At 41.5% G+C, this 12,666-nt stretch overlaps 1 protein-coding gene across 1 annotated transcript in view; it reads right to left on the bottom strand.

Moving 5' to 3' along the window:
* Nucleotides 1-12,666, bottom strand: part of CFAP54 (cilia and flagella associated protein 54) — a 347,358-nt gene that overhangs the window by 168,506 nt on the left and 166,186 nt on the right. Inside the window, exons 35-37 of the mRNA XM_043967706.1 lie at nt 12,279-12,509; nt 7,805-7,944; nt 3,827-3,984 (exon numbers count right to left, since the gene is read on the bottom strand). Coding sequence (XP_043823641.1) covers nt 3,827-3,984; nt 7,805-7,944; nt 12,279-12,509 — 529 coding nt within the window. The remainder of the gene's footprint in view (nt 1-3,826; nt 3,985-7,804; nt 7,945-12,278; nt 12,510-12,666) is intronic.

The raw sequence follows: 12,666 nt of genomic DNA, 5'->3' as shown, positions 1-12,666 counted from the left end.
GACCGTAAAATCCAGAAAGGACCTTGAAGATCACTTAGTCCAGCCCTTCAGGTGACAAAACTGAAGACACAGAGAGACAGTTACTTGCTCAAGATGACAGAGAGCTAGTTTTTCTAATCCATTTTCAGATTCACTGTCCCAAATAAGAGTAACAAAGAGAAGAGGGCTGAAGACTATGTCTAATCATGAACGCTTGATGGAAGAAAGGATGTATGGCTTGAAAAAAGAGAAGGCTCATGTGATTGTATTAGCTATCTACAAGGATTATGTGGAAGGGAGATTTAAATTGTTTTCCTTAGTTCTAAGGGTCAGAACCAGGAGTGGTAAATGATCATGAGATGATTAGATTCTGGCTCTATAAAAGGAAACACTTCCTAACAACTCTAAGTCTCCACAAATAAAAAGGGTTGCCTCTGAAGGTAATGAATTCCCTATGATACTATTATTCAAATACATCTGATCTTATCATTGTGAGTATTACCTCCAATAATGCAGATTGCAACCAACTTACTCTATTGGCTATCCCTACTTTTTCGGACATAAGTAGTCCATCTCATTTTTTCTGCCAGACACTGTTCTGGTGACATCTTTCACACTTCTCCCCCTCTGTAATTCTTCATTTGTACCAAGTTTCAGTCTGCTCATATACCCACTGTACACCTTTCCACTGCCCATTGTATGACCTCCAATTTCAATTCTATGCAGACCATAGTATTCCATGACTAGTAGCTACACAGCATCACTGGACATATGTCCGCATTCCCATATGCAACCAACCATTCTCTTCTTCCTCCCCCTGTTCAGTTTTTAGCTCATCTTGTTTATTTACAGAGCCCACCCTAGATGCTGGATGAGCTCTCTAGGTCGTCCGTCCAACTGCCAGTCACAGTCTAGACAACAAGCAGTCCACTTGGTTTCATCCCGAGTACATAAAAAAGCCAAATTCTTCTTGGGTCCAAGTGTCCTTAGTTCCATGCCATTGTGAGTGCCTCCTCACAGAAATCTCACAGCAGAGGCAGGGTGACTACTTTTCAGGTAGGGTGCAGTGAGGATTCTTTTTCAGGAACAGGTCGCTCTAGATGACTTTAAGGTCATTCAACCACCAAGCATTCATTAAGCACCTTCTCTGAGCCCACTCTTTGTCAGGTGCTGAAGATACAAGTACAGAAATAACACCATCCCTCCTTGTGAAGAGCTTCCATTCTAGTGGGAAAGCAATGAGGACATCTCAGTCCACAGAGAAGAAATTCAAGGAGAATAGTCACAAAGCTCAGAGAAAGGTGATCAGGAAGGGAAGGCTGTGGCAGTTGGGAGGGAAATCAAGAAATGCTTCTGCAGAACATGGTGCTTGAGTCAAATCTTGTAGGAAGGTAGGAATTCTATGAGGTGGAGGGGAAGAGGGAGGCATGGCCGGGAGATGGTCATTGATGGGTTCCTTCTAACCCTCAAGTTCTATGATTCTGTAACACAACCAGACCCCAACTCTGCCTCTGCCACACTCACGCCACAACCTCTTCTCCTCTAAGGCATATAGAGTGCTGGGTGTGGAGGGAGTCAGGAGGACCCGAGTTCAAATCCTGCCTCATCTAATATAGACTCACTCCCTTCCCCCTCTCAAGGTGCTCCTTTACTGGCTCATAGATGTCACCTTGGTTCATAGGGACTTTGACCCCTCAAAGAACCTGGCTACTTGGTTTATTAACCCACTTAGCTTCCAAGTTATACAGAGAGGCCACTTGACCCAGAGGAAAGAAGAACACTAGGAGTCCAGAGAACACTGGGTTTGAATCTCTTTACTAATGGTAGTATCCTGGACAGGTTATTTTACTTCACTTGAGCCTCATTTTATTTCTATTCTATTCTATTCTATTCTATTCTATTCTATTCTATTCTATTCTATTCTATTCTATTCTATTCTATTCTATTCTATTCTATTCTATTCTATTCTATTCTATTCTATTTATTTGTTTGTTTATCTATCTATCTATCTATCTATCTATCTATCTATCTATCTATCTATCTATCTATCTATTGCGGGGCAATGAGGGTTAAGTGACTTGCCCAGGGTCACACAGCTAGTAAGTGTCAAGTGTCTGAAGCCAGATTTGAACTCAGGTCCTCCGGAATCCAGGGCCACTGTTTTATCCACTGGGCCACCTAGCTGCCCCCAGCCTCAGCTTATTCATCTCTAGAATGGGGGATAGCATTATGTAGAATTTTCTGAACAGGGTCATTGAGGGATCAACTCATGAGTGTACAAAGCACTTTGCAAGCCTCAAAGTGCTCTCTGTACTATCTCTTATTAAGACATTTCCACCTTAGATCTCCCACTTCTCCATCCTAATAAGTTCTTCTCTAAAGTTGACCTTCCAACTCTTAAATTTGCCTAAACCATTCTCCACGCCTGGAATGCAACTCCCTCTTTGTCTCTCTCTCCTACAATCCTTACCTTCTTTCAAGGCTTAGCTTGGGTGCCCTTTCCTCTCCGAAGGCTCCCAGATCTCCCCAGATGTTTGTGCTCTCTCCCTCTTCACATTCCCATGGATTAACTTACCTGTACACATGCTGTACCTTCCATAAAATGGAAGGGCCTTGAGGGCAAGAACTGTTTCATTTGGACCTGCATATCCCCTCAGGCCCTAGGACTTGCCCCAGTCATAGAACCAGTGTATGCCAGATGCACTTAATAAATGTTGGCTGGAAGAATTTGTCATTGTCCTTCAACAGTTTCAATTATGGCAAGAATGTCAATACTGAAATGGTTCCATCCCTCCAGTAGATCAATATACTGGGCAAAATTGTGACATTTAGAGAATGAGAGCCAAAACTCAAGTTGGAAGGAGGTCCAGGAACTCTGGGCTTTCTCCTTTCTCCCAGCACTCTGTCATCATCACTACAGAAGATGGCCCCAAGGCACCCGGAGCCATTTTGTCCATCCTACCCATTGCCATGGCTTGTGATTTCATTACCTAGGGGTCAACCTGAGAGTCTTGAGCTTCTCCACACGTGGCTAAGCTCCACTGAGAAGAGGCTTAATTTGTCATCAGGCATATACTAAAATCTTTCCTTGCCTAGTCAAGTCTTATAGGGAAGGCAGAGCTTTTGAGGGTCATCGCCATGGCATGATGGAGTCCAACAAAAGCAAGACCATTGTCAAGTCTCCAAAAATATTTTATGGCCACAAACAAAATCCCAGATCTGTGTGAGTTCTAGTAGACAACCAAAAAAGAGAATGCCTTCCCCCAGATATCCTGTGTATGCCCAAAGGGGTTCTCCACTTGTAACCCCTATGCTTTCTGGGAAACTCAGTTCAAATTTGATGATAGGATCACATACCTAGGGCTGGATCTCAGAATCCAATCACCTCATTTTACAGGTGAGGAAACTGAAGCTGAGGGGTGTCACAGGATTATTGATCTGGAGGTACCTTAGATGCTTCCAAGTTCTATCCTATCATTTTACAGATTAGCAAACTGAAAATCAGAGAAGTTAAGTGAGAGCTATTAAGAGTCTGAAGTAGGATTTGAACCCAAGTCTTTCTGACTTCAAGTCCACTGCCTACATTTTTGTTGACTGACAATCAAGATGCCATGGTTAAGTGACTGTGCCCAAGGTCACACAGCAACTAGGTGTCTGAGGTAGAATTCAAACTCACATCTTCCTAAATTCAAGTCCAGCACCCTCGCCATAGGGTGAAAGATTTCCAAAAACATGGAAAAGATACGAACAAGCTGAGAAATGCTTGTTACATCCTTATTTCAATGCTCTTTTCAAAGAAAATGCTATTTTAAATTAGTAAATGAGATTATGAGGTTTGCTACATTACCACTGCTCTTTTGCAATGCAAAAAAGTTCTGACAAAATGGTCCAAGATGCCAAGATTTCCCATCCGATCTTTACCAGCATCGCTTTCAGTTGGAACAGGCACCTTGGGGCTTTCTACTTCACTTACTTTGGAGCTGGAAAATGAAAATTCATCAGTATCTATGGGACAAACAAACAAACAAACAAAAGTATTGGAATTAAACTGCTGATTATGTCCCCTGAAACAATCAGATTCAATATGACACTATAATTAATTAAAGCAAAAATGCCTACTATGGTATAGTAAACCAGAATACATTGGTGAGTTTTTTCATCAAAACTTTCTAGCTCAACCCAATTCCACTTCCATTTTTTAATGTGTTCATTCATTCAGCAATTATTTGATTGGTTACCTATCACGTGCAAGTCTGTGCTGTGCTGAGTGTGGGTTACAAAGATGTCCAAGAGAGGATCCCTGGCCTCAAATATTTTACAATTTATCAGGAAAATGAATGAAAAAGTCCTTCCTTTTTGTGGTAGAGCAATAAGGGTTAAGTGGTTTGCCCAAGATCACACAGCTAGTAAGTGTCAAGTATCTGAGTCTGGATTTGAACTCAGGTCCTCCTGAATCCAGGGCCAGTGTTCTATCCACTGCATCACCTAGCTGCCCCTAAAAGGTCCTTCCTTAAAAAAATTATTTTTTGGAATTTTCTCCTGATATTAAAATCTAGGGGACATTGATTGCCCCCAGAGACCTGTAACGATTGGAAGGACGCCACCTGCTGGAGACTTACTGTAGAAGAGTTCCGCCCATGAAGCGAAGGTCTTTGAGGGCAAGACCAGGAGTCTTTTCTTTGGCATCAGGAAGTGACACGGGCTAGTGGGAGGAGGAAGGAAGAGACTGGTGCTCACTCTCACGCTCTTTCCTGAGGACTCTGGTGGAGAGCGGAGCTAGAAATGCGCTCTCCCTTTAATAGATAGGAATCTAGACCTTTCTCTCTCTTTACCAAATTCTTATTCTCCTTAATAAATGCTTAAAAGCCTAACTCTTGATAAAGCTTATAATTTATTGGCGACCACTCATTAGATATTTTAGACAGTTTAGCTAGAATTTTAGCCCTTAACAGACCATACAAGAGATCATCTGAAAGTCCAAAGAGGAGGAAACATTTCTTCTGTATCTCCTCTAGACTCACTGTGTCAATCAGCCTTAGGTACCGTTCAAGGAAACAATGAGTGATTCAAGTGATGAGGATGTGTTCTGAGGCTGATGGCAGTGCCCAGGAAGTCACAGGCACACAGAAGCAACAGTAATGTTTAATGCCTCCGAGCTTCAGTTGAGAAATGTTTGTAAAGGGCCTCGTCTGGGTCAGGGGCACTTTGGGGTATAGGAGACCTTAGGAGTCCAAAACCCAGTAAGTGTGTACCAGAAAGGTTCCAGTTACATTGATTAACCAGGCTTTCAGTTGAGATTAGGGCACTTTGTACACTACTGAGTTTGGAGTATGACTCCTGGTTGATGGAGATCATACTGACAGGGATGCTAGCTACATATCCACCTAACAGGTACCAGGGACATGTGGGCAGAGGACACTTCACGAAGAAGCAACTTTGGAAGTTGTAGACATATGGGGGAACCTGACTACTCAACCTGTCTGCCTCTCTAGAGACAGCGGAGAGTATCCTTTAGGGGAGATCTAGCCACCCTCTCTTCCGACCTGAGCTCTCATCTTGCTCTCAGCCAAAGACTTTAGTGATGCTTGTGTATTCTTAGATATATTCTAATCATATAATTTCTTTCTTTTTTTGCGGGGCAATGAAGGTTAAGTGACTTGCCCAGGGTCACACAGCTAATAAGTGTCAAGTATCTGAGACCGAATTTGAACTCAGGTCCTCCTGAATCCAGGGCCAGTGCTTTATCCACTGCACTACCTAGCTGTCCCTTTCTTTCTTTCTTTCTTTCTTTCTTTCTTTCTTTCTTTCTTTCTTTCTTTCTTTCTTTCTTTCTTTCTTTCTTTCTTTCTTTCTTTTTCTTTCTTTCTTTCTTTCTTTCTTTCTTTTCTTTCTTCCTTCCTTCCTTTCTTTCTTTTCCTTTCCTTTTCTTTCTTTCTTCCTTCCTTCCTTCCTTCCTTCCTCCCCCCTCTCTTTCTCTTTCTTATCTATATAATTTCTATTTACCTTTTTTGCTTGAATAAATGGATTTATTTAGCTATTCACTATTTTTTTTTATGTGTTTCTACTCTCTGCATAGAAATGGGCCAGGTCTCAGATCCAAGACATCTGTCCACATCACTCATTAGCCGCATCCATATGGACACATCCTACTATATGTGGGCATACACCATGAGGCAACCATACCCATACTTTCACAAAGTGATGACTGGGCAGGGATTAAATCAACACAAATCAAAAATGCTGTAGGAGTTCTGAGGGAAAGAGATATAACTATACTAAGGCAATCAGGGAAAATGTTCCAGAGATGACTTGAGCTGGGCATTGAAAGATGGATGTAATTTGTATAGGTTGAATGGATAGTGAAGTGCATTCTCCAGGCAGTAGAATGCAGCATAAACAAAGATACAGGGGCTGGGAGGCATGGGCCACATTCTAGGGTCTGGCGAGAATCCTAGCCTCACTTCATAACCCAGGCAGGGGCACTGTACTCTTCCCTCAAAGCACAGAGAAGATTTCCCTGAGGTATCAGCCTGGTCTCTGAGCTGGGTATTAGATAACCAGGCTCATTAACAAGATCTAGCTGATCTCAGTTTTCATAAAAGCTCTGAAAGAGAGAGAAATTTTAATGCAATCAGAGTTCTCTGTATTATGGTCCATATGCAGAAACCAGACATCTGCAAATGGGCTTGGCATCTGTGGAAGCACAATAAAGAGAATGAAAGCAGATATCCCAATGCTTCACTGTAAAAAAAATCAAATTTTAAAAGTGGGTACATTGTGGCTTGACTCTGGCAAAAAATGGGGCATAAATAACAATTTTAAATAAATTGTTTTTTAAAAAAATCAACCTTTACTCTCACCCCTACCCCAAAAAACAGTTACACCAATAGGTTCACTTATCAACTTCTGAGATGATGGGTAGATATACCATATGTGATGTTATACAATATATACTATATAAGATGCTACTTGTAACATAAAAGTCATTTCTGAGCTCAAGAGTTCTGCCATTCCTGCAGTGATGGGCCTCCAACCTCTAACCCAAGCACACCAAAAAGGAGAAGGGATGGCTGGGCAGGCACCAGAAGATGAGCCAGCTTTCACAAGCCTGGGGGATTCCATGTCATCTCAGTCCGGAATAACCTCTGGAGTGTGTTCTGAGCCAACATTCCAAGCTCCTTAGCCAGCAGGATGTGGATACCAGGAGGAGCATGTTACACACAGTTCTCAGATGCTTTCACAGAGGGTGGGTTTGCTAGCAGTGCATAGACACAAAAGGCTTAAAGTACCCCAGTAATTCATGATCTGCCACCTTTCCCAGCACTAGTATCAAGCTGGTTGAAGGCCTCCCCACTACAGTCTGACTCCCAAACCAAGGCTAGCTCTCTACTCAGCAGAACCCCAGGGCAATTCTGAAGGTCAAATGACCTGACCCAGGCTGGTTGGCTGTGTCCCTGTGGCTCAAATACATAATCTGACAAAAGCCATGCCTACTCAGATGGATCCAACTGGGACCTTCCTGGCAGACAACCCCCTGTTCTTTTTTGTCCTCATATTCCCACTGAAGGCAGTTTTACTTCTTTGTTTTATTCATGATGCTCTCCCCTTGTGAAGGTGGACAGACATCTGGGATCAAATTCCCATTCCAGACCCCCACCTCCCAGCTTGCTAGACCAGACCCTGTATTATGCAATCCTCCCAAGACAGTATAACTAATGTCACACTCAGACCTTAATACTAAGATCAAAACGTTAGGTGATAGATGAGGCTGAATTAAAGACTGAAACATGGGGACAATCCTAAAGAATGTTATCATTTTATCTACCTGAGAGGTTGGTCTTTCTTGTTTTGCTTGAAAGCAGAAATTCAAGCATTGCTTTGTAATTTTCTGCATTAACGTTTTCCTCCACTAACAATGTCCCAGAATTGTAGAATGAAAATGTATCAGGGTCTAAACTCCGGAAGCTGGAGAGATGAAAGAACAACATTAAAAATGAGCAGAAGCCAAATGCAATGAAATATTGTCAAAGGTGAATCTACTTTCATTTAAAAAATGTCCAGGAGTTGCGGTGAGGGAAATTAAAAACCAAGATAGCAGCAATGAGTTTGGTTAATCAGCAAATTTAACTGCAAATCTATAAAGGAATCACCCTCTTGCAATGGTCCTTTTGCTCTTATCTTGTAATTTATTTCATCTTGGCCCCTCCTGGATCACTGCCTTGTCATGGCAGAGGGGCTTGTGTGGCTCAATGAAACTATGAGCTATGCCGTGCAGGGTTACCAAAAGCATTCAGGTCATAATGGAGAGTTCTGGCAAAAGGTGTTCCACTGGAGAAGGAAATGGGAAACCATTCCAGTGTCTTTGCTAAGAAAACCCCACGGGTAGTAATAAATGATCAAAGAGATGACACTGGAAGATGAGCCACGTAGGTTGGAAGGTGAAGAGCAGAGGAAACTCCAAGTATTAGCTCTCGTATTAATAAAAGGGCTCAGCCAAGCCAAAAGGAAGCTCAGCTGTGGATGCATTGGGTGACAGAAGGAAAATCTGATGCTACAAAGATGAATACTGCAAAGGAACCTGGAATGTAAGATCAATGAACCAAGGTAAACTGGCATATTGTCAAACAGGAGATGGAAAGATCAAACATTGACATCTTGGGTTTCAGTGAACTTAAATGGACAGGAATGGGTCAATTTAATTCAAGTGATCATTACATAGACTGTGGGCAAGAATCCCTTAGAAGAAATGGAGTGGCCTTCATAGTCAATATAAAAGAGTGAGAAAAGTAGGACTGGAAAATAATCTCAAAAATGACAGAATGATATTCATTTGAATCCAAGACAAATCAGTCAACCTCACACAGGCTATGCTCCAACCACTGATGCCAAAGAGGCCCAAATGGATCAGTTCTATTGAAGACCTAGGACATCTTCTAAAAATAATGCCAGAAACAGACATCACGTTCATCACAGAGAACTGGAATGCTCAAGTAGGAGACCAAAAGATAAGCAGAATAACAGGCAAGTTTGGCCTTGGAGAACAAAATGAAGCAGGGCAGAGACTAATAGAGTTTGGTCAAGATAACTCACTTGTCAAAGCAAATGCTCTTCTTCAACAACCCAAAAGGCAACTCTGCATATGGACATCACCAGATGGTCAACATCAAAATCAGGCTGATTATATATTTGTAGCCAAAGATGGGAAAACCCTATACAATCAATTAAGACAAAACCTAGTGTGTTATTTAAAAATCTAAATGTGGGTTCTAATCTGTCCCCCCAGTTTGGGGGGGGGGAAACTGGCTAAAATCACTGATAAATTTAGCAAGAGTTTAGGCTTTTCAGGGTTTATTAAAAGATATATTATAAGATAATTATAAGTGAAGAGAGAGAAACAGATTCCTTATAGCAGGAAATCCTAGCTTTCCTAACATCCCACGTGAAGTCCTGCCACCAAGAAGATGTCTCGAACCAAAAGAGCAAACTCCCCGTCCACCAGCTCCCCCTTCTACTTCCTGTCCTCCTCCCCAAAATGGGAGGTTCTTCAAGTTGATTGGTCAAGAGCTGTCTCCTGTTGATGTGACAGTCCATAGCCTCTGAGAACACACTCTCCTCAGGGTTGGCCACGTGTGATCTCAATTAATCAACTTTAACTAGGTTCAACTTCTGAGAACAATACCCTACTCAGGGCCAGCCAGGTGTGGTTCCGATTTAATCATCACAAGTAGGTACTTAGTCTCTCAGTCTCACCCAATTCAATCAATTCCAAATCAAACTTTAGGTGGGGGCTCCTGGGAGTCTACCAAATCCCATTATTTTATCACACCAGGGCCTACTAGGGCTCTGATCATGAACTTCTTATTGCAAAATTCAGATTTAAATTGGAAAACCATCAGACAATGTAGGTATGACCTAAATAACATCTCTTCTGATATGAAGTGGAGGCAAGGAATAGATTTAAGGGATTAGATCTGGTAGAGAGAGTGCCTGAAGAACTATGGACAGAAGTTTGCAATATGGTACAGGAGGCAGTCACATAAAAACGCTGAAAGGAAAAGAAGAGCAAGAAAGCAAAATGGCTATCTTACGAGGCTTTACAAAAAGATGAAGAAGGAAAGAGAAAGATATATGGAGAATTCCAGAGAGTAACAAGGAGAGGTAAGGTTTTCTTAAATGAGCAATGAAAAGAAATAGGAGAAAATAATGGAAGGGCAAGACAAGAAATCTCTTCAAGAAAATAAGAGATATCAAGGGAAATGGGCATGATAAAAGATAAAAAGCATAGAGACAACAGAAATAGAAGAGATTCAGAAGATGTGTCAAGAATGTATAGAAGAACTATAAAAGAAAGAATTTAACATCACCAACCACAATGGTGTGGTTAGTGATGTAGAGCCAGACATCCACGAGAGCGAAGAAGTCAAGTAGGCATTAGGAAGCCTTGCTAACAATAAGACTAGTGGAGGTGATAGAATTGTAGCCGAGTTATTTAAAATCCTAAAAGATGATGCTGTTAAAGTGTGGGACTCAATATGCCAGCAAATTTAGAAAATGGAATGGAGGGGCAGCTAGGTGGCACAGTGGATAAAGCACCAGCCCTGGATTCAGGAGGACATGAGTTCAAATCTGGTCTCAGATACTTGACACTTACTAGCTGTGTGACCCTGGGCAAGTCACTTAACTCTCAATGCCCCACAAAAAAAAAAAAAAAGATTCTGCAAGCTAGGTTTCAGCAATATGTGAACTGAGAATTACCAGAAGTGCAATCTAGTTTTCAAAGAGGTAGACAAACTAAAGAGCAAATTGCCAACATTCACTGGATTATGGAGAAAGCAAGGGAATTCCAGAAAAGCACATACTTCTGCTTCATTGACTACACAACAAAATATGGCAAGTCCTCAAAGAGATGGGAGTAACAGATCATTTTACTTGTCTCCTAAGGAACCTGTGCAGATCAAGAAGCAACAGTTGGAACTGAATATGGAACGATCAATTTGTTTAAGATTGGAAAAGGAGCACAGCGAGGCTGTATATGGTTACCTTACTTATTTAACTTATATAGAGAGTACATCATGCAAAATGCCAGGCTGGATGAATCAAAAGCTGGAATTAAGATTGCCAGGAAAAATATCAACAATCTCACATATGCAGATGATATCACTCTGATGGCAGAAAGTGTAGAAGAATTAAGCCTCTTGATGAGAAGGAAAGAGGGTAAAAGCTGGCTTGAAGCTTAACATTAAAAAAGTCAGATCACGGCAACTGGTCCCATCACTTCCTGGCAAACAGAGGGAGAGGAAATGGAAGTAGTGTTAGATTTTGTGTTCTTGGGCTCAATGATCACTGTAGACAGGCAGTGCAGCCATGAAATTAAAAGATGATTGCTCCTTGGAAGGAAGGCTATGGCAAATCTGGATGGCATATTAAAAAGCAGAGACATCACCTTGCCAACAAAGGTCCATTGAGTCAAAGCTATGTTTTTTCTTGTAGAAATGTATGGCTGTGAGAATGGGACAATAAGGAAAGCTGATCACCCCATAATTGATGCTTTCAAATTGTGGGTCTGGAGAAGACTTTTGAAAATTCCCTGGACAACAAGGAGATCCAATCAGTCAATACTTAAATAAATTAATTCAAGTTATTCGCTGGAAGGTGAAATACAGAAGCTGAAGCTTAAATCCTTTGGCCACATAATGAGAAGATGGGACTCATCAGGAAAGACCCAGATGTTGGGAAAGATTGGAGGCCAAAGGAGAAGGGGATGGCAGAGGATGAGATGGCTAGATGGTGTCACAGAAGCAATGAACATGAGTTTGGACAGACTTTGGAAGATAGTGGAGGGTAAACGTGCCTGGCATGCTACGGTCCATGGGGTCATGAAGAATCAGACATGACTGAACAACTAAACAACAACAAAATTTCACATTAGATGCAGGTCCTGAGCATGGCCATGATCTTAGATCCAAAATGTCTTTCAAGAGGGTTCAAATAGGGAGAATAGGACTCAAAGGTCATGGCCAGGGAGGGAAATGTGAAAGAGTTCTGTTTATTGTTCAGAAGCCTAAGGGTCTTTTTTTTTTTTTTTTGACAGGGCAATGAGGGTTAAGTGACTTGCCCAGGGTCACACAGCTAGTAAGTGTCAAGTGTCTGAGGTGGATTTGAACTCAGGTACTTCTGAATCCAGGGCCAGTGCTTTATCCACTGCGCCACCTAGCTGCCTTTAGGGGTCTTTTTATTTCTGTTTTATCATAGCATCCAACATACACACAAACCCTGCTGATGTGGGGAACACTCCATACCTCATCGTATTTTGTGAATTGCAAACTTTAATCTTCTTACGCTCTGCGAGTTTGACTTTGAATAAGCTGAAATGAGCATTTGCCAAATGTACATTCATCTGGGCTCTCCAGGGCAACTCCTCAATAAATAATCGGTGCAATCTTTTTCTTTTTATATAGCGGACTACTCTTGGGCACAAGAGGTCCGTCAGGATTTTTAAAGCTATTTTTCTAACGTCAGCTCTTTTAAATCTGGAGGAAGAAAGAAGAAACAAGATTTTTTTTTTAATTATATGAATACAAGATGAGAGAAAAATAATAATATTTTGCACAAAATATATCTAGAAATGCCTAGTCTGGGTGGGTAGTAATTAAACTATTTGGCCTTTTCCTTGGGGCCAAAGCACTA

The sequence above is a fragment of the Dromiciops gliroides genome, chromosome 5 (genome assembly GCF_019393635.1).
Source record: "Dromiciops gliroides isolate mDroGli1 chromosome 5, mDroGli1.pri, whole genome shotgun sequence".
Lineage (NCBI taxonomy): Eukaryota > Metazoa > Chordata > Mammalia > Microbiotheria > Microbiotheriidae > Dromiciops > Dromiciops gliroides.
Note: the sequence above shows the minus strand (reverse complement) of the source record. Positions and strands in the feature narration are given on the sequence as shown.